General features: G+C 33.6%; 1 protein-coding gene and 2 long non-coding RNA genes across 12 annotated transcripts in view; 2 read left to right on the forward strand and 1 right to left on the reverse strand.

The window, feature by feature from the left end:
* Nucleotides 1-23046, reverse strand: part of LOC126761174 (uncharacterized) — a 951325-nt gene that overhangs the window by 98567 nt on the left and 829712 nt on the right. Inside the window, exons 1-2 of one of the 10 annotated variants that reach the window (XR_007667331.1) lie at nt 10061-10400; nt 7411-9671 (exon numbers count right to left, since the gene is read on the reverse strand). The exons of 7 other annotated variants lie outside the window; for them this stretch is intronic. This is a non-coding gene — a long non-coding RNA (uncharacterized LOC126761174). Of the gene's footprint in view, nt 1-7410; nt 10401-23046 lie in introns of those variants that run through there. 2 more of the 10 variants (XR_007667324.1, XR_007667323.1) reach the window with 2 other exon arrangements.
* LOC126761177 (uncharacterized) lies at nt 4934-8367 on the forward strand. Its single transcript, XR_007667336.1, has 2 exons — nt 4934-5042; nt 8169-8367. It is a non-coding gene; the product is annotated as an uncharacterized LOC126761177 (long non-coding RNA).
* On the forward strand, nt 12076-18115 carry LOC126761170 (protein scylla-like). Its single transcript, XM_050477135.1, has 2 exons — nt 12076-13036; nt 15204-18115. The coding sequence occupies exons 1-2, from the start codon at nt 12961-12963 to the stop codon at nt 16148-16150; spliced, it is 1023 nt and encodes a 340-aa protein (XP_050333092.1). The 5' UTR covers nt 12076-12960; the 3' UTR covers nt 16151-18115.

The following is a 23046-nucleotide window of genomic DNA, read 5'->3' on the forward strand; positions in this document are numbered from 1 at the left end:
GTATACCCAAACCACCAGTATGCACGGTAGTGGAAGTATCATGGTCTGGGGCGCGTTTTCATGACATGGCGCCAAGCCAATTGTTGGAATAAATAGGAAAATGGAACGATTGCAGTATTTGGTTATATTAAAATAATAAACTGGACCCATTTGTATTTGAATACATGCCCACGAACTGGACATTTATGTAAGACAAAGATCCGAAACACACCGCAAAGGCAGTAAAGCATAGGCTCCACAATGAAAAAATTAGAATATTGAATTACCAAGTCCGGATCTGAATCCAATAGATGTAAGGACCAAAACAGCAAGCAAAAGATTTATTTATGGGCTGGAATGGAGGGGGCTTGGTGGACAGCATGCAGCAAGGATGTGAAGGGGTGTTTAAAAATAGTAGATATACTACAAAATACTAACGAAGTGAGCAATCCTATGCTTTTTTTTTAAATAACTTTTATAAATTTTTGTACCTTTTTGAAAACTCTCTTCGGATTGTGCATTGGATATTGATGTTTGCGTCTTTTTTTACGATAGTAGAATATTTATAGTTTTAGTGTTTCAGTAATATGAAACTGAACAATTTTTAAAATATTTTTTTTTAGTTTTTATTTGATGGCCAAGCGTGATATTTGTGTGTTCATGGCTGTATACATACATATATGTATATAAGTATATAAGTACTTACTATATTTTTATCAATGTGCAACAAAACTACAGCAAAGAAGTAGAAAATTGTGAGTACAATAGGAAAAAAGCAGAAACTCACGCGATCGGCAGCAAGCAAATACACGCATACATTCATATACATACTTATATATTAAATGCAAGTCAGGTACAAGAGCTCATACACACAATTGCATTTCCAATTACATATACATACATATGAACATATTAACATCCTTATATTCATACATACTTATATATGTACTTATGTATGTCTGCCTTTATGTACCAATTTGACGGACCTTTGGTTGTTAGGTTTCGTCGATCGATCGTATATTGCGCTGTCTGCCTGAATCGATCCGACCTGGCAACAGCAATGCACTACAAACACAAACCCTGCTTATGTTGCTACCCGCATTTAGAATACATAAGTATATGTATATATGTACATACATATGTGTATACTCATGTACATATACATATGTGTGTATATGCCGGAGCTCTAGAACTTTCCTGCCAGATCATATGATGAAATCGTATAATTCGATAATCAAAATGCGAAATATCACGTCAGCCACTGACAGCAGCAACAACAAAGAGATTGATTTCGGCATTGTTAAGACTACGATCAGCTGAGGAGACAGCAAAGGCAAAGCAGGACTACGTGGCAAGTGCAAAAATTGAAACAATAAGAGCAAAAAAGCAAAAAGGAAAAAGTAAAAATCCAATATAAACAAAAACCTGTGCCACAAAGCGGTAGCAAGACATGCACAAGCATGCAGCATTGCTTTGGTGAGCCTACAACAACAGTTGATCAGTGCGGTTTGACGGACAAACGTAGGTAATTTCATCATACAGCAAGTTGCAGAGAGCGAACGCACGGAGGAAACAACATTTGTATGCTACATTGTCATCCTGCTTAGCTCAGCTGGAACTGGTTCCATACACTTTGCCGCAAGACGCAGCACATTTTCACATACATAAGTATGTACATATGTATACTTTATTTTAGTTCTATATACACACATATGCATATACATATAACGTATCATATGTATATATGTATGTATGTATATGTGTTTGGATAAATGCAGCCAACGTTGCGGAGGGAGTTAGAGACCAAGCAGAAGCGGCGTACAGCAGAAAAAGTCGTGAACAAATAAATATGAGCCACGGCATAAAAAACAATAAAACTAACAATAAGTATAAAGCAATAACAACAATAAATGTTTAGCAGAGGCAGCGCAGCAGTGCAGGTAGAAGTTCTTAACATACTCACATGTCATCGCTACACACACACACACACACCCAAACACTTAGCTGCATACGTTTATGACAACATGAACATACATATGTATGTATGCATAAACAAGTGTGTATGTCATTGAAAGACGTAAGTATGTTTGCTGTGTATGCACCGACCCAAAGATACTCATATTCGCCACAAAGTCGTAAAAAACATATGGAAGTGTAGTATATCGTTATAAATAGCTATATGTATACATATGTATATGTATATAGCTGTGCATGTGTATGTATACATTTGCTGGTCATACGAAAAACATATGATTACCACAAGCTGAGTTGTGTGCTCCGCACTCGTACCAAGCGTCCCGTCCCGCTATCGTTAGAGTCAAATTACAGTATGCCAGCAAAAGAGTAGAAAGCGCAAAGCGGAAAAAAATTATAAAAAAAAGCAAAGAAAAGATTTGTAAAACAACAATATTCAATGATAATAAAAAGTTGAAAAAGGAAACCAAGTTGAAGAGCAGACTGTGCGGTAGAGAGCAGGCCATGCTGGCACAAGCCCTTCTTCTTCTGTGGTGCAATTCTTTGGATATTTACAGAAATTATATACTATATGTAAATACATGTAAATACATAAAAACATATACATAAGTATGTACGTACATTCATATGTATGAAAAGCGCAACGTTAAAGCAATAGGCAGCACGACTCGCCTGTAGCAAGTCCCGTGAAACTAATTTAGCTTTGATTATTTGATTAAATGCTGAATATTTCCTCGTTTGGTCGAAAAAGAGATCGTTTCTCACAATTTTGGAGGCTTCGTCCCAAGCCCCCGGCACGAAATAATGCGCTCACTTAAAGTTCCTTTCAATAAATGGTTTGTTTCGTTGGTTGTATTATCTGTAGCGCCGGCTTATTGGAACCAAACTTCGTCAGCATCAACATTCTCCCTTTTAGCTATGAAAAAGTCTTCAATCATGACTCTATAGCGACGCGCCTGTAGCAATTCCCGTGAACTCATTTAGCTTTGATTAAAAGGTGTTCCTCGGGGACCTGTTCGTACAATTTTGGAAGTCATGCCACAAACCCCCGACCCTTCCCATAGGTACTTAAGCTTGTCGACATCAACATTTACCAATTTAGCTATGAAAAATCCTTTAATCATGACTCTATAGCGACTACTCGCCTGTAGAAAGTCCTGTTAAACTAATTTTTCTTTGATTAAAAGGTGAATATGTTTCTCGTTTGGAACTTTTCGACCCTCCCCGTAGGAACTAAAGCTCGTCAATATCAACATTATCCGTTCAGCTATGAAAAAGTCTTTAATCATGACTCCATAATGCTCCCAATTGGCTGTAATGCTATGTCTGGTCTCACTTTCGAAGAAATTTGAACCAAAGTTTATCTCTAACCATAAAAAGTGACTATTTGAGTGTGTAAAGGTGTCTCACCCATGGGTTTTGGATCATCATTTTGAGGATTTAACAGTGTCGCAATCATGGATTTTAGATTATCATCACTCCACATAAGTCAACTTTACTCATTCACGTAACCATTGGATTTTGTAAGCTCGGAAAGCAAGATTCTTCCGAAAAATCTTCCATAAACTGATGGGCTCTGCTCCAAATGTTGTTGTTGGCAATAGTGTCTTCGGTGCTCATTGTACGGCATCTCTGAGGATGCGTATTATCCATCCGAGTAAACGTGATGCAAAACCAATTCATGTTTGCTTGAACTACTGATTCTTCTGGGAAATTATGTCGATCGTTTATAGCATTTTTGAGTATAAATCAAGTAACAGTTGTGAAAAATACAAAACTTCGAAAAAAGTTAATAAAATATACTTCGAAAAAGTTATGAGGCAATGCTGTCAAAAATAAAATCCGAAAAAAGCATTGCCTCATAAAGAAAACCATACCATATAGAAATGTTAAAGCATAAGAAGGCATGACAAGTCTGTATAAGTATGCTGAGGGATCTACATAAGTATTATCTATAGCGTCTAGAAAATAAAATTTTCATAACAAAATTTCTCTAACGCGCTGAAGAAAGTCCCACGAAATTCGTTCATCTATAAGGAAAAGCAGAAACGTTGATGCGTCCATGCCAGTCTGATCATAGATTATATTGAATCAGAACAGACTGGATGAAGCATGTGCATATACATACATATGTATTTATATGTATTGCTTGTATATCATATACCACACATACATACGGACATATAAAACAGGCATACTATTATAGCTTAAAACCGCTTCTAAGCTGAGCCCTGAGCTAATGGATATCGAGTACGTAATATACATATGTACATAAGTATATAACTTCATAGAAGCTTACATATACTATTCAAGCATATAGACATACATATGTATGTTCACACAAGTTTTTCCTAAATTTATAAGAGCCCTGGTACATACATACATAAGTACACATACATATACACATATATGTACATAAGTAAGCTCTGAAAGAAATCCATCTATGCGGGAGACTTAAAATCTTAAAAACAGGATACAAAATATACTGCGGAAACTTGCAGAAACAAAGAAAACGTGCAAAAAAATTGGTGTATATATATATTTGTGTGTGTGAGTGCAGCTACATTCTAACTCGTTGTAGGCCGGAGGAATAGGGTATGTATGTTAAGCAAAACAGCTGAGCAAGTAAAAATACTGATCAATATGCTGGCAGAAACGCTGCTGCAATTGAGTATGAAATTCGGCAGATATCATTTGTGTGCAACAACAACAAAGCTAAAATTGGCTTTGAGCCTTTTCTTAGAAACAAAGAGTGTGCATGCGCACATTGAGTCGGTAGTAGGCTGTTTAAGAGAACATTACTTTTTCATTAATTGCATATGAAAATGCTCTTTTGAATATGGGCAACACAAGGATTGTGCTCTTGAGTGAGTGATTATAGTGTAAAACTGAGTGAGTTTTCGTTATATTGATTTGACAGCGTTGCGAGCGGTTATGCGTATGTCTGCTTGGTTAAAATTTCCATTGCCTTGCAGTGCTTGTGTGTGGTGTGTGGTAGGAAAAGTAGGAAAGCAGAAAAGCCTGTTAGTTGGATTGAGATATATGTACAATTTTGCGCTGTGTAGCTGTGTCTGCAATGCTGACTTTGTGTAGGGATTACTTTGGGAAACACTATTTTCGTGACATTTCTGGTGAAATTCAAAGTGTTGCAAGTGTATATGAGTGGATAGATTTGCTTTGCATTTAAGCGAGTTTTTTTTATTTTTTTTGTTTTTATGGGAAAAAATATATGCTGCAAATAACGCTAAAATAGCTCATGTTTTATAAAATAAATTGACAAATAAAAAAACATTTGAAATTCAGAATATGGTTTTAGCATGTTTGGCTATTTTTTTATAAAACAAAAAATAAAAGATTTAAGTTTTAATAAATTAAATTATAAAAAAATATAAAAATTTAAATTTAAATAAATTAAAATTATAAAAAAAATAAGAAAAATAAATTAAATTTGTTTCCGAAACAATTTCTTAAAAAATTATAAAAAAAAAAAACATAATTAAATTAATTTAATTAATAGAAAATTAACTTGATAAATAAATAAACGGAAACCATACCTTTAGCTTCAAACGTTTGTTTCGTAAAAAAAATTTAAATAATTTAATTTAATTAATTTATTTTATTAATGAAATTAGTTTTTTCCGAAACAATTTATGAAAAAAAAAGAAAAAAATTAGTTAAATTCTTATTCTTTTTACGAAACAAACATTTGAGGCTAAAAGTACGGTTTCCGTATAATACAAAAATTTTATTTTTATACAAAAAAATTCTAAAAAAAAATATACGTAAATTTTTTGTCACCATATTCTCTAAAATATAGTGAAATTCTAAAATAAATTTCACTTTACGAAAAAACATCCGTTTAAAGCTTAGTATATGGTTTCAGTAGGTTTGCACATATTTTAAAGAAATAAAATTCCAAAAAGTCTTCAAAAAATTTTTTTGGATCCATAATTCTATAAAATATAGTAAAAATCTGAAATAAGATTCATTTTACGAAAAAAACGTTGGAACGTCAGAATATGGTTTCAGTATGTTTGAACATGTTTTTAAGAAAAATATATAACATTTTTTTAGTCTGTTTGAACATGTTCTAAAGAAAAAAAAATCTGAAAAGATTTCAAAATTGTTTTTGAGTCCATAATTTTCTAAACTGTAGTACCCTAGCGCTTTTTTCCATAAACTTTCCTAGCAGCAACCCATAAACAATATACTAAGGCACATGTATGCACACATACACAAATGCAACCGGCTGTTTATGCGTGTATTTTATGCCAGCAGCTGAGACTAGTTTGCTAGCTCTTAGTTAAAAGCAAAAACTTCTGCTGCAAGAAGCCGGTTACGCTGCAATTGCACCTAAATATAGTATATATAGTATGTATGTATGTCTATAGTATATGTATATATATTATGTGCAGCTTAACCCATATACTTACATATACAATTATATGTATATGTATACATATATTATATGTAATATGTATATATTACATCAACTATATTTACATATGTATGTATGTATATGATTTCCTTGAGTGTTTGTAGTTCGCTTCATAATGCGATTTGTTTGGTCGAAATCGCCGAAAATAGCGAAATGAAGAACTTTTTACTAAACAAAATTTTATTTGCATTTTTCTCGTTTTATTGAAAATTATGTGGATAAATACATATGTACATATATACACATATACCATTTAAACTTGACTGATTTCATAGATGTACATACATATGTATATATTTTCAACGCTTCTATACAGCACTTCACATTTGAACTCAATTTGCGCTGCTCTTTGCCTGCCTTTTATTGTTGCATATTTTGCTTGCCACACATTTGCAAGCTAATTTTTGCCTAAAACTTCACTCAGTAGCCAAATCTTTGACAGCGCACTGCATAAATGGCTCCAATCAACACACAGCACTGGCTCCCTCAACGCTTACGCTGTATACATACATACATATATGTATGTACATGTATATATGTATGTATGTATGTCTGTATGTATTTCCAGTCATGACCATATGATATTAATGTTTACCTTAATGCACAGGCAATAGCTAACTCCATACATGTGTATATATACATATATGTATGTATGTATATAAACATATATATATACCTAGATATATACATATGTATATACATATATACATATGATGAATGTAGTTTTATTTGTGCTGACTCTAACTCCCTGATTGACTCCGGTTCCATCACTTCAACCCTCTTGCATCCCCCTGCTTTGCTTCTTGTTTTCTGCTATTTCACCTATGTTTGTCCGTGTGTGTGCTGCTGTCTTTTGCTTTATGGCAATGGAAAATTTTCAGAAAATTTCATTGCCTCTTTACTTCAACTGTTTGCCGGTTCTACGATACACATACACATGTATGTGTGCACAAACAAACACACACACTTAGATTTTCTTGCTTACAAATGGTTAAATGAGTTTGTCTTGTCGGTCTTACCTAGCTATCTGGCAAAGACGGTGTCACTACACATTGCTGCCTCGTGTTGCACGGTGTTTGCTGTGCATTTACTGCTACATAACCACACATAGTTAAATATATGCACTCTCGCATACATACATACATAAATATATGTATGTAATATGTATGTGCATTAGCGGCAGCAGCGCTTGCAGTTAGTAAAACATGCGAAGTTTCGAGAAAAATCTCTTTCCGAATTTGGTTTTTTATGACAATAATTGAAAGTCGAAATAAAAATACACTTATTTTTTGTAATTTTTAGTGTTTTTGCAATTTTATTTATTTTTTTTTGTGTACATATACTTTTTAATGCTAATTATTATTTTATGTTGCCATTCCTAACGCAAATGCTTAAAATATATATTTTCCATTATTTATGCATTTTAAAATATTTTTTTATATGAGCAAGTTCGGGGTTTTGAACTTGAATATAAATATTTATTAAATAAAATTAGAAGAAAATAATGATCTTTCATTTTTCTGTGCCACTTTATTATTATAACTCCAATGCGTTACTATTTACCTGCATTTACTAAGTATTATAGTCGTAATTTCGTATAAACGTAGTTGCAAGAAATGTATACATACATACATATGTACTTATATAGTCTTTTAGCACGCTTCTAGATTTTTCTGGAGACTTCTTCGTAAAATTTAATTTCTTTTTAAAATTTGTTTTCTATTTATTTTTTATATATTATTTCTTAACTTTTATCTATTTCTCTATAAAATTTAAGGCTATGCGGATAATCTCGCTTCGATTCAGGCCTTGGAGCATAACATTACGCGAGCAATTCGAGCAAGTCATCGAAAATTGGACTTAACAGATTGACGATCTGAGACGTAGCCTCGGCCAACATTTGAAAGAGAAATCAAAAAATAAATGCCAAATAATGTTCTTTCGTATGATAATAAACATTCCAGATTAAGTTTGAAGTGTCTGTGTGTTTTCTTTATAAAAATTAGAGAACCTCGCTATGAATCACCTTATGTATGGAAGCTTATAAAGTAGTTTAGTTGTCTTTCAAACAAAAACTTGTTGCAGACGAAAAGAGTTATAGCTAATATCAGCTGATGAATAACAGCAATAGACAAACTAGATATTGTTTTAACTTTCCATAGAAAGTGTGTTTGATAAATAAACTGGACATTTCTATAATTTCTTATACGAAAAATATGTGGATTTGCCATATAAAGATTATATAAATTATATTTGAATAATTAGAAATTTCTTTACTCTTGTTTTTAAAGAAATATTGGGTAGATAAACTGGAGATTTCTTTACTTTTCCATATAGAAATATTTAAATTTTACGTATTTGAGTTTCAGCAGAAGAAGTTGTTAGACCAAGATATTTTTATTGTAATTAATTATACTAGATGAATTACAAACTTTGTTGAAAAAAAAAATAAAGTTTACTCAAAATTGAAAATCGGTTGAAAATTTTTAGTAATAAAATACAATTTTTTTGTGTATTTCTCTTACACACGGCAAAATGCATTGCCAAACGAAATTGATAGTCTTTCGCAAATTATAAATAAGGGTTTTTTAAGCAGATTTCGTATTTCGCTAAAAAAAAAATTTAGTTATAATATTGAATTTTTAAAATTCAAAATCCCATAAAATTGTATATTGTATGGCATAAATGTTAAATTGAAGATTTTTGCCGTTTATTTTTTAGAAGATTTCAAAAATTTCTAAGGACATAGCAATTTCCACAAATTTTTTTTGAGTACATATACATACATATTTTCTACTAAAAAATCTTAATAAAGCATGCGAAGCAAGGTCACTAAGCGATAAATAAAACCTGCCTATTAAATGCCAACGTTGACTGGTCGAGCTGATAGCGGCGACAAGCCCCCATTTAGACTGCAAAGATGTCAAGCTAAACGAAAAGAAACGTTTTGAAGGCAGTCATATACAGATGAATGTACATATGTACATACATATGTATATTAAGTTACAATTGCAAAAAAATTTATTGCTGAAATGGGCAACTTTATATTTTCTACATAAGCTGTGATGCATTTTTCCAAATTCTTAACTTTTTTTCTGAGTTGCCTGCTAATAAACCACTCATAATATAAAAAAATATAAAACTCAACTAATTGCTCGCTAACTAGTTGCTTAAACAAGCATACGAGTTGAACTTTTATACATATGTATGTAAATGCAATATGTACATATTCATATTCATATCCATACATACAAATGTACAAGTTTGTATGTCTGTCTGCCTGTAATCGCACTTATAATGATTATTATGATTAGCACAATTACTTTAATGTTTACTTTTTTTATTGCAAACGTCGCTGCTTTGCAGTTGTTGTAGTGTCGGTTTTACGCTTTCACCCGCACTTTGCCTGCAAACCCGTTTTTCGTTTTTCACTGCGACTTGAGCTTGATATATTGATTTCGCATCCTGTTTGTATTAACTTTCAACAGCAAACAAAAATCGAAAAAATAAAATCAAAAGCGAAAAAAAAAAAATATAAAAAAAAATATCACAGTCGAATTATGAGTTCACGGCAAGCGGCGCAAAGGGAGCGTTTATCGCACTACAACACCAACAAGTAAGCAATCACATTTTTATTAAAAAATTTTAGTAAATTATTTTTGCTGCAACTTTTTATTTTATCTCGTAATTTTGCAGTTTTACAACAGCGGCTGACGCTGCAGACGGCGTTCTGTAAGTCCGTACGGCCGTGTCGTCAGCTGAACTGCCCGGCATTCGGCTCACACAAACGCGCACGTCGTGCGTGCGTTCGTACGCTCGTTCCTACTCAACCAACGCGCGGCTACAAAACGTCTAAAAAGATGTCACTCTTTCCGGCTGTAAATATAGTACATAATGAAAAGTACATACACAGTATATGTGAGTGCGGCAAAACAAAAACAAAATGCAGTGGCAAAACGTTCTCGACAAATGTAAGCCATCTACGCTCTGCCGAGAGTCACGTAGACCCTGTCACATACTCAGCCGGAGAAGGTTAAGCAGACGAAAAAGCAAAGCAATATTAATAGCGGCATGCGAAGATTGGAGCGCAGCGCGTTGGTGAGCGTGTAACCCCCAGCTGAGTTGAGCTGCACAACAAGTATATAGAGAGCGGCTATCTATAAGAGCGTGTGAGTGTTTTTTTAGCAATAAAAGTTACAAGTAAATAGGAAAGAGTGTAGGAAAAAGTATAGCAGCACCATATATTACATATCTCACGTTGAAAGTATGTAGAAACAGCTGTTGAAGCGCTAACTCCAGGGGTACGTACATATGTACATAAGTCCCACCTTGTTGAAGTGTGTGGAGCGCTTGAAGTTAATGTACTGATTAAACAGTAAGCCAACAGATTATAATGCAATTAAGCAGGCAATACACCGAGCCCATGCGCTATCGAACAGATACCCCCATTATCAGTCAGCAACACCTGAGCAGTACGCGCTTAGATGTGCTCAAATTGCGCTCACTAGTTTTCGCTAGTACATGCGCTCTCCCAGCGTTGCACTCAGCGCTGCCAACGGTTTACACAAATGCATATGTGGAGACGTCACTCAGATATTGTAAAATTAAATTGTACTTTCATCATCCTTGCACCAGCAACCGACAACAAAAACAAACACTGCAAGCGCTGGGCTCCAACGTCAGCTGAAACTAGCAACAACAAGAGCAAAAGCTGCGCTTGCTGCCAACAAAAATTGCATCAGCGAATGCAGCTGAAGGCACAAAAACAACAACAAGAGTAGAAACAACAACAACATAAGCAACAACAACAATAGCAACAACAACAAGAACTGATTGTGAAAATAACAACAAAATCAGTCATTACAACAACAATATGTACCTGATTTTCTTGCCTTTTCCACTCACTCACACCGTTTGCTGGGTCGCTCAGCTGTTGAAAGAGCACCGCATTGCATATAAGTCTATATGTACTTGTACTGCACATACATGCAAGCAGTCAAGCAATTATGAGGTGTAAATATGTACAAAAAAAACGTCGGTATATAAGCATGCTTGTAGCTTTCGAAACGATTTACAAGACAATAGCACTGATTCTGCTGTGCAGATTCTATATGCGAGCAACAACAACAACGCTAACGACAACAATCAACTCGACACAAATTAAGGCTTGAGTAGGGTGGCTGGCGGAGCGTCAAAGAAGAGACTCTCCTGCACGTTTTGTAATAACAGAAGGGCAGCGTGCGCTCTTTTTACCCAAGCACAACAAGCAATTGGCAGAGTGAAGAGCGTAAAGGCAAGCAAACAGCACACCGCAACGCCAATAGGCCGAACAGCAGCTAAACATACACACATATGCGCTACGTAGGCAACAAAACAAGAGCAGTGTCGGCCCAAAGGTGTGCGAGTGTGCGAGGTAAATGAGCGCAATAACACACACACACATACATATGTACATACACGGGCATAAACTCACAAAGGTATGAAGAAAGCGCTCATGCCTGGCCTGTGTACGTGCCTCCAATTGTACATATGTATAGCTACTCAATAGCGGCCGGCCGCTAAGCGAGCTATAGCAACTGGCTGTTGCCTGGCTATGGCAGTGTGGCGAGCGGTGAGCGCAGTCAATATTGAGGGAAAAAAACAACTCAGGAGCAAACCACCAGAGCGGGTATAAATAGGCGGCTCATGCAGCCGGTTTGGCATAGTAGCTTCGAAACACTGCAGAAGTACACAACTGAAACGGAATAGTAACAAGAATTAGAGGCGAGTCAAATATACTTACCTATTTGTAGAAGAAAGTGTGAAGAACGCGAGTTTCATATGCCAATTTATTATACACATACACGCCTAATGTATATGTATGAGCAAAAGCATTAAAGTAAAGCAAAGCAGCAAGCAACACAAATTGTTTCGAGAAGAATTCTATCTACATTCTAGTACTTATTTTTTATGAAAAAGAAGCAAATTAAGAAGAAGGAACTCTGTAATTTTAAACTAAAATTTAAACAAACAAAAAATTGCCATCTTAAAAAACGTTGTTTAAAACAAGCTGAAACGGACCAACGCCATTAAAGTGATAACTTAACAAATAAAAAAGTAAAAGAAAAAGCAAAATAGAGTTAAAGTAAAAGCAGAATCAAGTGCTGTGATTTCAAACTACAAAAAGTTAATTTAATAATTTTTTAAAATATCGGCATTGGAAGCCAAACACAAATACTCCAATGCAGCAGCAAGCAATTCAACAACTTAACACTAAACGGAAATTCAGCGAATTGTGATATAGCGAAGGCGCAGAGTAGAAGTTAAAGCTTAATAGAACTTTTTCAGAAAAGTAAATATTTTTGAAAAAATCAAAGAACTGAACCGAAGCGTTCAAAAAGTGATATATCTATATATATTATATATAAAAAAAGTAATCAGTGTGATTTCGACTGAGATTTTCCTGCTGAAAACCGTACGCCAGTCGAAATAACTGCAAGAGCGGAGCCTGTGAAGTGTGAAGCAGCGCACTAACCACCGAAAGCAATTTTGTTTTAAACAAGTTCAATACTGAAAAGCAAATAATTTAAATGAAAATGGAAGTACTTGCGGTGCAACAACAATACCAGTCGAAATACAACATATACGGGTCCAGTAAAGTTAGAGGTAAGTCGAAAATTAAAAGTATATAAAATAATTTGTTCAAGAAAAAGTTTTAAATCATAAAATTTGATTTGATTTTTCGTGAAATATTGAAAATTTTGAAATTTTAATTGGATTTTTTCTGAGAAATAATAATAAATTTAAAATTTTGATTGCGTTTTTTTGAGAAACAGTTTAAAATTAAAATTTTGATTTTTTTTATCGAGAAATAATATCCAGCTTTGATTTGGTTTTTTTAGAAGCACTTTTATAATTTAAAATATTGGTTGGTTTTTATCGAGAAATAATTCTAAATTTTCAATTTCGACTTGAGTTTCTACGAGAAATAGTTTTGAAATTTCCAATTTTGACTTGAGTTTCTACGAGAAATAGTTTTAAATTTCAAATTTTGAGTGGACCTTTCGAGAAAATAAAATTTTGATATAATTTTTTCGAGAAATTTCAAATTAGAATTGAATTTTTTCGAGAAATTTCCAATTTTGCGTTAAGTTTCTTCGAGAAATAGTTTTAAATTTCAAATTTTGTTTCGATTTTATCGAGAAATAGTTCTAAATTTCAAATAGTGATTGTAGTTTTTCGAGAAATACTTCTAGATTTCAAATTTTGATATGATTTTTCGAGAAATATTTCTAGATTTCATATTTTGATTAGATTTTTCGAGCAATAGTTTTAAATTTCTAATAGAGTTATGCTGCAAGCACTTAAAAAACATTTTTAAGCCAAATGTGTTTAGCAAATAGCTTTTTAACAAATATATATACATATATCTCAAAAATGAGGTTTGAAAAATAATTGATATTTCATTACAAATTTTTCGACCTGTGCTTATAATAATATGTATAAGTTGAAATTTGTATTGGTAAATAATTTAAAGTACATTTATATCTTGAAAATAACTTAAAATTCTGAAAATTCATTTTTAAATAAAAATTTTCAAATTTATTAAAATAAATTTTTATATAAAATTTTCAAATTTTTTAAATTCTTTTAAATCAAAAAAGTAATAGTATTTTTGAAAAAATTTTCAAATAATTTTTGAAAACTAAACAGCTTTGCCAATCTTTAAGCAACAACTTTTCAAGTCTTTAGCAAGCCACCACTCAATGTCAGTCACATGCATACCACTATCTGCTCAAAACTTTATTACACGACATTAAAACTCAAACGTCATGTCTCCAGCCACAAACCCACCTCGTAACGCTGACACTTTTACGCCATTAAATTAATTAATAATTAACTTTTCTTGTAAAAAAAAACTGAAAAAATTAGTGCAATCATTGTGCGGCGAAAATTGGCACATACAAAGTATCTAACAGATACACATTTGCCTCAAGTGGGCGCATACACAGCGCTCGCCAATCAGCCATTCACCCCTTTCACTCGTGTCGGACGTTGCGTTACGCACGAGCGTTTGTGCAAGTCGCCTGCTGCCGCTGCACAAGTAAACAAGCTGCACACCAAAAGCAACAAAGAAAAAAAACGAACAACAACGACTTCTACATAACGATAATCAACGTATTTTTAATTTTTACAATTTTTATTGCAAGCAGCGCTTGTTGTTGCTAAGCGGCGCAAGCACGTCAACGCTGTTTGTGTGTGCCTGTTGGGATGGTGGTAGTGTTGCTGGGTGATGGTGGTGAGCGGCGTAACGGGCAAATGTAGCATACGAGCGCTAGCGACGATGGCGACGTTGTAGCTGGTGCTGTCGGTCGTAACGGTGCTTGTGCGGCCGTTGTTTGCTGTTGCTATGTGTATGTGTGTGCGCGTGTGTGTGTATATGCTCACCCACATTTCAGTGTGCGCTCATAAAGATATGCTACTCTTCAGCATACTTGTTATACGAGTGCATAGATACGAGCTCATAGCCACATATGTATGTATGTTTGTGTGTGTTTGTGCTGGTTTCCATGCCGCACGAACATTCTCGAATCGCTATTTGCCTACCTCTATTGTTTTTGTGTGCTTATTGAGTAGTTGTTGTTGCATGCTTTTAATTTAGTTTTATCTATAAAATTTGCTTTGGCTTAAAATTGTTGAGTGCAATCATAAAAAAGTAAATAATTCAGTAAAAACGTTGAGGGTATTAAATTGAAAGCAACAAAAAAAAACACATTTATCAAAAATATTTACAAAACGCTAATCGCTTGTTTTATGTTTACTCTACTTGTAGATTGGACCAGCACATTGTCGCCACTGTTGCCGCTGGCGTCCAGCGGCTGGGTCGATGCGGAGCCAGAGGTGGCCGCCGCGCCGCAGCCGACCGCCAGCATACCCATACCATATCTGCAGAATCAACAGAATTATCATATTAGCAACAACAACAATAATAATTTAAATAACAACAACAACACAGTTAACAATAAAAATGTGAAAAACAGTATTATGCATCATAATAATAAGAAAACCAAACGCACAGCGAGCACCGAAGAGCTGCTGGCGGTGCCTGAGGTGATGATTGCCCCACCGTCGTCGTTGAAGGAGGTGAAAAAGGTGCCAGCTAGCCGTGCGGCCTCAGCACCATACACCTTAACACCGAATACAAACACCGCAAATAACACAAACTCGGCAACAATACCGACAGTGGGCGGCAGCTACCTCACCACACAGCATACACCCTCCCAGAATCCCTCAACAAATCTCTTCAACTGTGATGATATCGATGCAGCAGCCGTGGAAGATCTCTCACTGCGCCTGTTGGATGAGTTGCGCGCCGCCAAGCAGCGTCATCTCACCTGCACCGAAGTCTCCCTACCCTGTGATCTCACGCTGCGCATTGCCGCCGAAATCATACGCGTCTCAGCGAAGGAACCGTGCGGTGTACGCGGCTGCACCATCTACATCGAATTCGAGGATGAACCGAACAATTCGCGACGCATTGCCGAACTCAAATTGGATCCGGAAATGGTATCGACTTTTGAGATCTACTTGACATTGCGTCAGGATCATCGCGGCTGGACCTCACTGCTGCCACAATTCATGAAGAGTCTGGCGCGCACAATCACCATCAGTGCAACATTCACCATCACCAAACACAAACTTTACACATCGGATCGCACCAGCTACAGCTACGGCGGCAGCAGTGCGGCCACAACGATCTCAACAGCACCAACATCGTGAATCGTGCGCGATGTAAACAGCATTAGGAGGCAGCAGCAGCAGCGGCGCGCAGCCGTGGCAACAGCTCAGTTCAATGAGTTGGAGATGGCTGCGTCTGCAACTGCAGCTGCGTCGGCGTTGGCGTCGGTGTTTGTGTTGACGCGGCGCGTCGGTGCGCGGTGTGCGGTGGTGTGAATGTGGCGGCTGTAGGCTGTAGACGTTTGTTACGACGTTTGTCAACGCACGCGGCAGCAGCAAGCAATTGTGGTGGTACACGAGCCGATTTAACGAACGATATATGCTTTAAGGATGACTGCTGCTCGACGAGACGACCTCGAAACGATGAAGTTAAAACGAAATCGTGTAAGACGTGTTATTAAGTTAAGAATTTTTTTTAAATTAAAATGCAAAGTAGCAGCGTAGCCGTTAGAAGTGTATGCGAAACAACCCCACCTACACACACACACACACACATACACCTACGCGCACATACTGACAGACAGACACAGCGACGCACACACTTTACTTACAGTATCAGCGCGCTCCACAGCGGGCCGCCACTTCTCGACTTCACTCACTTTCACTTTCCTAAGCAGCATACTTTACGACACACACACACATATACCTACATACACATGCATATAAACATATTTATACATATAAGCGTACAAACGGCGTTTTGTATGTATCTATCTCATGTAATGCAAACGCATCAAGTATCTTTCAATTGAAACAAAAATGAACTCGTTAGATTTTAGTAAAGCGATTACGCGCCCACGAATGATCTGCATATTTAATTAAAAAAAATTAAAACAAAAACAAAAAAAGTTTATATTACAAATAATAATTACTAAACGTTTTTAAAATTATATTTTTATGTTTAATTTTAATTTTAACAAATTTCTGTGAATGCAGTAAACGCTTCGCAGCGTTTAAGTCAATTGTCTTGAGAATCGATTGATTGATGAATTGATTTTTTTGAAATTCAAAAATTTGCAGTTAATGCCCGATGTAGTAGAGGAGGAGAGTAGAAATGCATGAAATTTTTAGATTGCTAAGGCTGCAGCGGCGTCACGCACACACACACGCACAGTAAGCGGAAATTCGCAATTGCCCTACACACATGCGCGCATACATTGCATGTATATTATATGCATAAAGGCGCGTGTGTGTGTGTGAGCGCGCGGTCTGACGTGTGTGCGGGCGCGCGGCGGCAGCCAAAATCTCAAACTCATGAAATTGTGATAACACTTTAAGATGCTAAGATTTTTTAATTAAGATTACGAAGAAGTATAAAGATAAAGTTGTAGAAGAAGAAAAATAAGAAGAAGAAGAAGAAAAAAGTAGAAGCAGCAGCAGAGTAGCAGTTTAAAAGCGAAATAAACGATTAAAAGCAAAAGAGATGAATATAAAACAAAAAGTAAATGTTGATGTAGTTTGTGAGCAGCGCGCGCCAACTTTTTTGTATTAGAAGCGAGCGGCAGGCTAGCAAGCAGCTAATATATGTGAACGCGTAAATACAAAAATACTTTAAAAAGCTAATAAACGTTTTCAGGCGTAAAACTTGTGAGAAAAATTTTGCAAAAAATTTGTAAAACTGTAAAAATAATGTGTGAAAAGCAACATATGCGATATTTGACTAAAATTCAAAATTAAAAATGTAAAAAAAAAAATAAAATTAAACGTAATTGTGACATTTGCAACAAAATTAGTATTAACAAATTGTAAGAAACAAAATTTTAAGCGTTATAAATTTCCAAAAAATTAAAATAAAATTACAAAAAAAAAACAAAAAACCTGCTTATAACTACAAAAAACTTGAGATTTTGCAGTAAAAATAAAAAGTCAAAAAAAAACAAAAGTTCGTAAAAACAATAAATTAGCAATAATTTGAAATGCTCACACACACACACAGAACTACAGTTGATAAAGCAAACAAACTCAAATACAAAAAATTGCAAATACAAAAAAAAAAAACAAAAACAACACTTTGCAATAGTTGGTGAAAATAACAAAAAATACAAAAACAACACTTTGCAATAGTTGGTAAAAATTACAAAAAAACAAAAACAATACTTGCAATAGTTGGCAAAAATATGCAATAAACCCGAGTAAGCATAAAAATATTCAGCATACGGCACAAAAACAACAAAAAAATAAAAAAAAAACTATAGCCACAACACATTTTAGTCCACAAAAAATAATAAACAAAAATAAAAAAAAAATTTCAAAAAAATCAAACACACTTCAACACAATAGCTTAAAAATCAAAATAAACCATAAATTAAAAATAACAACAGCAACAATAAATACCCTACTCAAATGCCGCCGTTAGGTATGTCGCCAGTAAGTTCAGCGCTTACTCGGCCGTAATTATATATTTATTACAACTACAACAAGCAAACAAACCTACCAACAAAACAAACAAACAAACCTTGTGCATGTATTAATTTTTTTATTATTACTACTATTATCATTATTATTATTATTACACTACAAAGAATGATTGTATTAATGTTAAGTTTTTTCTAATTACATATTATGCATAGAAAACAAAAACAAAAACAAAAAGCATATATTAAAACTTCAACAACAACAAATTGTGTAAACAAACACACACTACATACATTTTTACCAGCGCCAAAGTGCGTAAAATTTTTTTCAAAAAAACACAAAAAAAAAAATAAAAACAAAAAAAATACATAAAACAAAAAGAACTGAGTACAGCTTATGTTGTCAGATTAAATTACAAACAAAAAAAAAAAAACACAAATACATCAAAAATTCACAAATAAAGTGAGAAATACTTTTTTGTAAAAATAAATTTGCTGACTTTTCTATTACTGGGGCGAAATTGGGCGGGCAAGGGGTCAAAATTTGTTGGTGCTACGTTGTTTTTCACTCTGGCTGGCAAGGGATGAAGAAATTTTTTGCTACCGCGTTGTTTTTCACTGCTGTTTACGCATTAGCAGGCGTTTGCTTCGGTTACTTTTGGGTGCTTTTGCAGCTGAGAAAAATTTGGAAAAATTTTAATGGAGTAACTGAAATTTTTTTCCAAAATAAAGAAGAATAAACTTTTTTTTTACGACTTAGACTTTTTTGAACGAAGTTTGAGCTGCCAAAAGATGCCTCAATGTGCGGTGGTCATATATATTACAAACATTTTTTAACTAATTGGTTTACATTTTTACAAAAAATGTGATCAAAAACTCACCGAGCTTGTTAAAGATAAACCAGAAAACAAGTCAAAACATTAACTACGGCTGTACCGCAGTACCGCTACATTTTTTATAGCATAAAAGGGTATAAAAAGAACGTTAACTCGATTTTGTTCGGTTAGTTTGTATGGCAGCTATACGCTATAGTAGTTCGATCTGGAGCAAATATTCAGAGATTGCATCACCGTCTTGTACAATACTCCGTACGAAATTTCATGAAAATATCTCTTCAAATAAATAAGTTTTCCATACAAGAACTTGAGTTTGAACGGTCAGTTTGTAGGACAGCTACAAGCTATAGTGATCCGTTCTGACCAAGTTCATTGCAGATTATAGCGATGCTTTATGCAATAATCTGTGCTAAATTTCATTAAGGCACCTCGTCAAAAAACAAGTTTTCCATACAAGGACTTGAGTTTCAGCGATCGGTTTGTATGGCAGCTATGTGCTATAGTTTGCCGATTTGAACAAATTCTTCGTAAATTATTGCGGTATCTTAGCTTATAATTTATGCCAAATTTCGTAACGATACCTCGTCAAAAGAAAAAATTTTCAATATAAGCACTTGAGTTTAAATGGTCAGTTTGTATGGCAGCCATGTGCTATAGTTTACCGATTTGAATAATTTCTTCGTAAATTGGCACACTATATCCTAGGCTTATCATTAATGCCAAGTTCTTCGATATCGGCGGTTTCACCACAGGATTAAACTCTTTGGTAGAAAGGAACGTCTGCAATATACGTTGGACGTACCTATCCTTTATTCAGAGCAATTATGGTAGAACATACTTAGTATGTATTTATATTCTAGGCGCGGCCTTCAGCTACTTGATTTCCCTAACTTAAAACTCAAAGGTGAGGCATAAATTCACTTCCAAGTCTCAGCTAATATTGTACTAATGCCTTGAGTGCTTTTGCATTAAAGCGCATTTGAAATTTCCCACTTGCGCCAAGAAGCGGCAGGTTAAGTAAGTTCAGCGTATTGGGTAAGGCCCAACGATTAACCACACTGCGAGCTAACAAATGATTATTTAAATGCGAAATGCTAAATGTTCTTACTTAAAAAAAAAAGTGCATTAAAGGTAATTACACATTCTCGCTTATCACTTTTGCCTGTTGCCATGTATTACTCATCGCCGCGCCTTGCGAGACCAATGTATTGTAAATACCTAAAATGTATAATCATCTGTCGATATATTAAATATATAACGGTGCAAAGGTATTAAAAAAATGTTGCTTACGCAATGCAAGCATTAGCATTAGCCCTAAGCAACAGCGAAGGTCCAAAAAGCGACTACATGCAAGCAAGCAGGTACCACGTTGGGTATGAGTAACGCACGCACATACTGCGGCAGGCTCAGCCATTAATTACTCATACGACAGCGCGAATTCTACTTATAAAATAACCTTCGCGCTGCTGTTCAAACTCTGCACAGTGCGCTTTAATACGCACTAATCGGGCATTTAGCAACGGATTTACATAAGTGCGTTTAATTTTCAATAAATATGCATTATTTTCATTATAAGGCACATACATACAAGTACATATATGAGCTATAGTGTATGTGCGTATGAAACATAATAGGTTGGTTGTTATAGTGTATAGATCAGAGGAAGTACAAATGTGCTAAGTAAAAAATAAGTATGAAGATTTTGCTTTAATTCCAATTGGACACTGAAACTATTGTATATGCATACATACATACATATGCACTTGATCCGCAGTTATACTGTCACTATTGTTTCCTCTAAGCTTTTGCTAAAACCAATTTTTCGCTTAAGCATTAAATATCTTTAATGAATTGCTGGCCTGTCAACGCTGCTTCAACCCTTTTTTTTTGCTTAGGACGTTTATGCAGATTTTGCTTTTACCAATTTTTTGTCTCCACACTTTTTATTGTTGTTTTTTTAAGTTTTTCTTATTTTTATAAAAAACAGACATTAATATCTCTTTTGCTGTTTATTTAACAACCCATTTTGCTTTCATAATTGCTTCTTACCATCTTTTATTTATTTGTCATTAAGCTTTTTTTCTACTTATAACTGCGGTTTGTTCCTTGTCAGTTGTTGCTTTCACCTTTTTGCTTGCTTTTGTAAGTTCTCTCGACGTTTTTATATCTTTGTTGCCAACGCTAGTCGCTGTTTAATTATGACGAATGACTCACTTCACTTCAAAGCGCGACTGGCTAAGACTATGCACTGCACAGTGGTGTGAAATAGAAATTTGTTGGTTTAAAATTTTTAAAATTTTTATTGTTTGAAAAAAAAAATGAAGTTTTTGTGAGAAAAATTAAAAAAAAATATATAAAAAGGATGAAAATTGTATTAAGAATTTAATGATTTTTATAAAATTGAATAAATCAAAATATTTACGTATTTGTAAGAAAACTTAAATAAAAAATTTTCGAAAAAAATTGGGGAATTTGTAAGACAAATTATAAAGAAAAAAATAATGAAAAATATAAGAATAAGAAAAATTATAATGAAAAAAATAATGAAAAATATAAGAATAAAAAAAATATAAAGAAAAAAATAATGATAAGAAAAAAATTGAGTAATAAAATTTTTCATAAAACTGAAAAAGAAAAATTTGTAAAAAATATTTATCTATAAAAAATTTAGTAAAAAAAAATTAAATAATTTATTAAATAATTTTTTTTACCAGAAAATTTACGTATTTGTAAGAAAAACTAAAAACAAAATTTAAAAATTAAAAGAAAAAAATAGTAACAAAAATTACTTTTCTTTAATTAATTTTTTTTTTATGGAATAAAAAAATTTACCTATAGTATTTGTAAGAAAAATTGAAAAACAAAATTTAATAATAAAAAGAAACAAATATTACTAAAAATTAAGTTTAATTAATTATTTTTTATAAAATTTAATAAAAAAATTGACGCATTTGTAAGAACACATTTTATAAAAATTTAATAATAAAAAAAATAGCAAAAAAAATTATTTTAATTTTTATTTAATACTAAAAAAAAGTTATTTTTAAAATTATTTTAATTTTTTTTTTTAAATAGCAAAAAAAAACATAATTTTTTTTTATAACATTTAATAAAATAATTGAAGTATTCGTAAGAAAAATTTTACAAAAAATATAATAATTTAAAAAAATTAGTAATAAAAATTAAACACTTCTTTTAGTAATAAAAAACATTTTTTTTTTTATAATTTTCACAAAAGGAAAAAAAAACAAACCAAAAACTGATATTGATTGTTTACGCATACATATATGTACATATGTATTTTGTGACCGAAGATGGTAAGATTATACCAAATTTCGTTAAAAAAATATAAATTAATTTTTTCATAAATTAAAACAAAACTAAAGATTTGGATATTTGAATTTTTTGCATAATCTTTGAGGTTATGTGAAAAAGGTGTTGATACAAAAGTTGCATATTTTTTCATAATCTGCAAGATAAGTACATAACTTTTTTCTTTAAGACTCGTAGTTTTGCCGGAAACCCTATACAATTCAACCATACTCTCAAACAAATTAACTTTTTTTAATTTCAAGCTTCTGCTCTCAGTTATAACCAATGTACTATATAACCCATATATAACCTATTTATAACCTATATTTAACTATTTTGTAACCAAAACCAAAATTTTATTTCGCTGTGATTGGTTTATATTATATCGTTTTTCTTTTACTGTAAACTTATTAAAAGTGAATTTACGTTATTTTGC

Source organism: Bactrocera neohumeralis, chromosome 6 (assembly GCF_024586455.1).
Source record: "Bactrocera neohumeralis isolate Rockhampton chromosome 6, APGP_CSIRO_Bneo_wtdbg2-racon-allhic-juicebox.fasta_v2, whole genome shotgun sequence".
NCBI classification, from domain to species: Eukaryota; Metazoa; Arthropoda; class Insecta; order Diptera; family Tephritidae; genus Bactrocera; species Bactrocera neohumeralis.

Coding starts and splice junctions, on each gene's coding strand:
- LOC126761170 (XM_050477135.1), top strand. CDS start 12,961: ATGAAAATGGAAGTACTTGCGGTGCAACAACAATACCAGTCGAAATAC. Junction 13,037..15,203: donor CGGGTCCAGTAAAGTTAGAG/GTAAGTCGAAAA, acceptor CTCTACTTGTAG/ATTGGACCAGCACATTGTCG.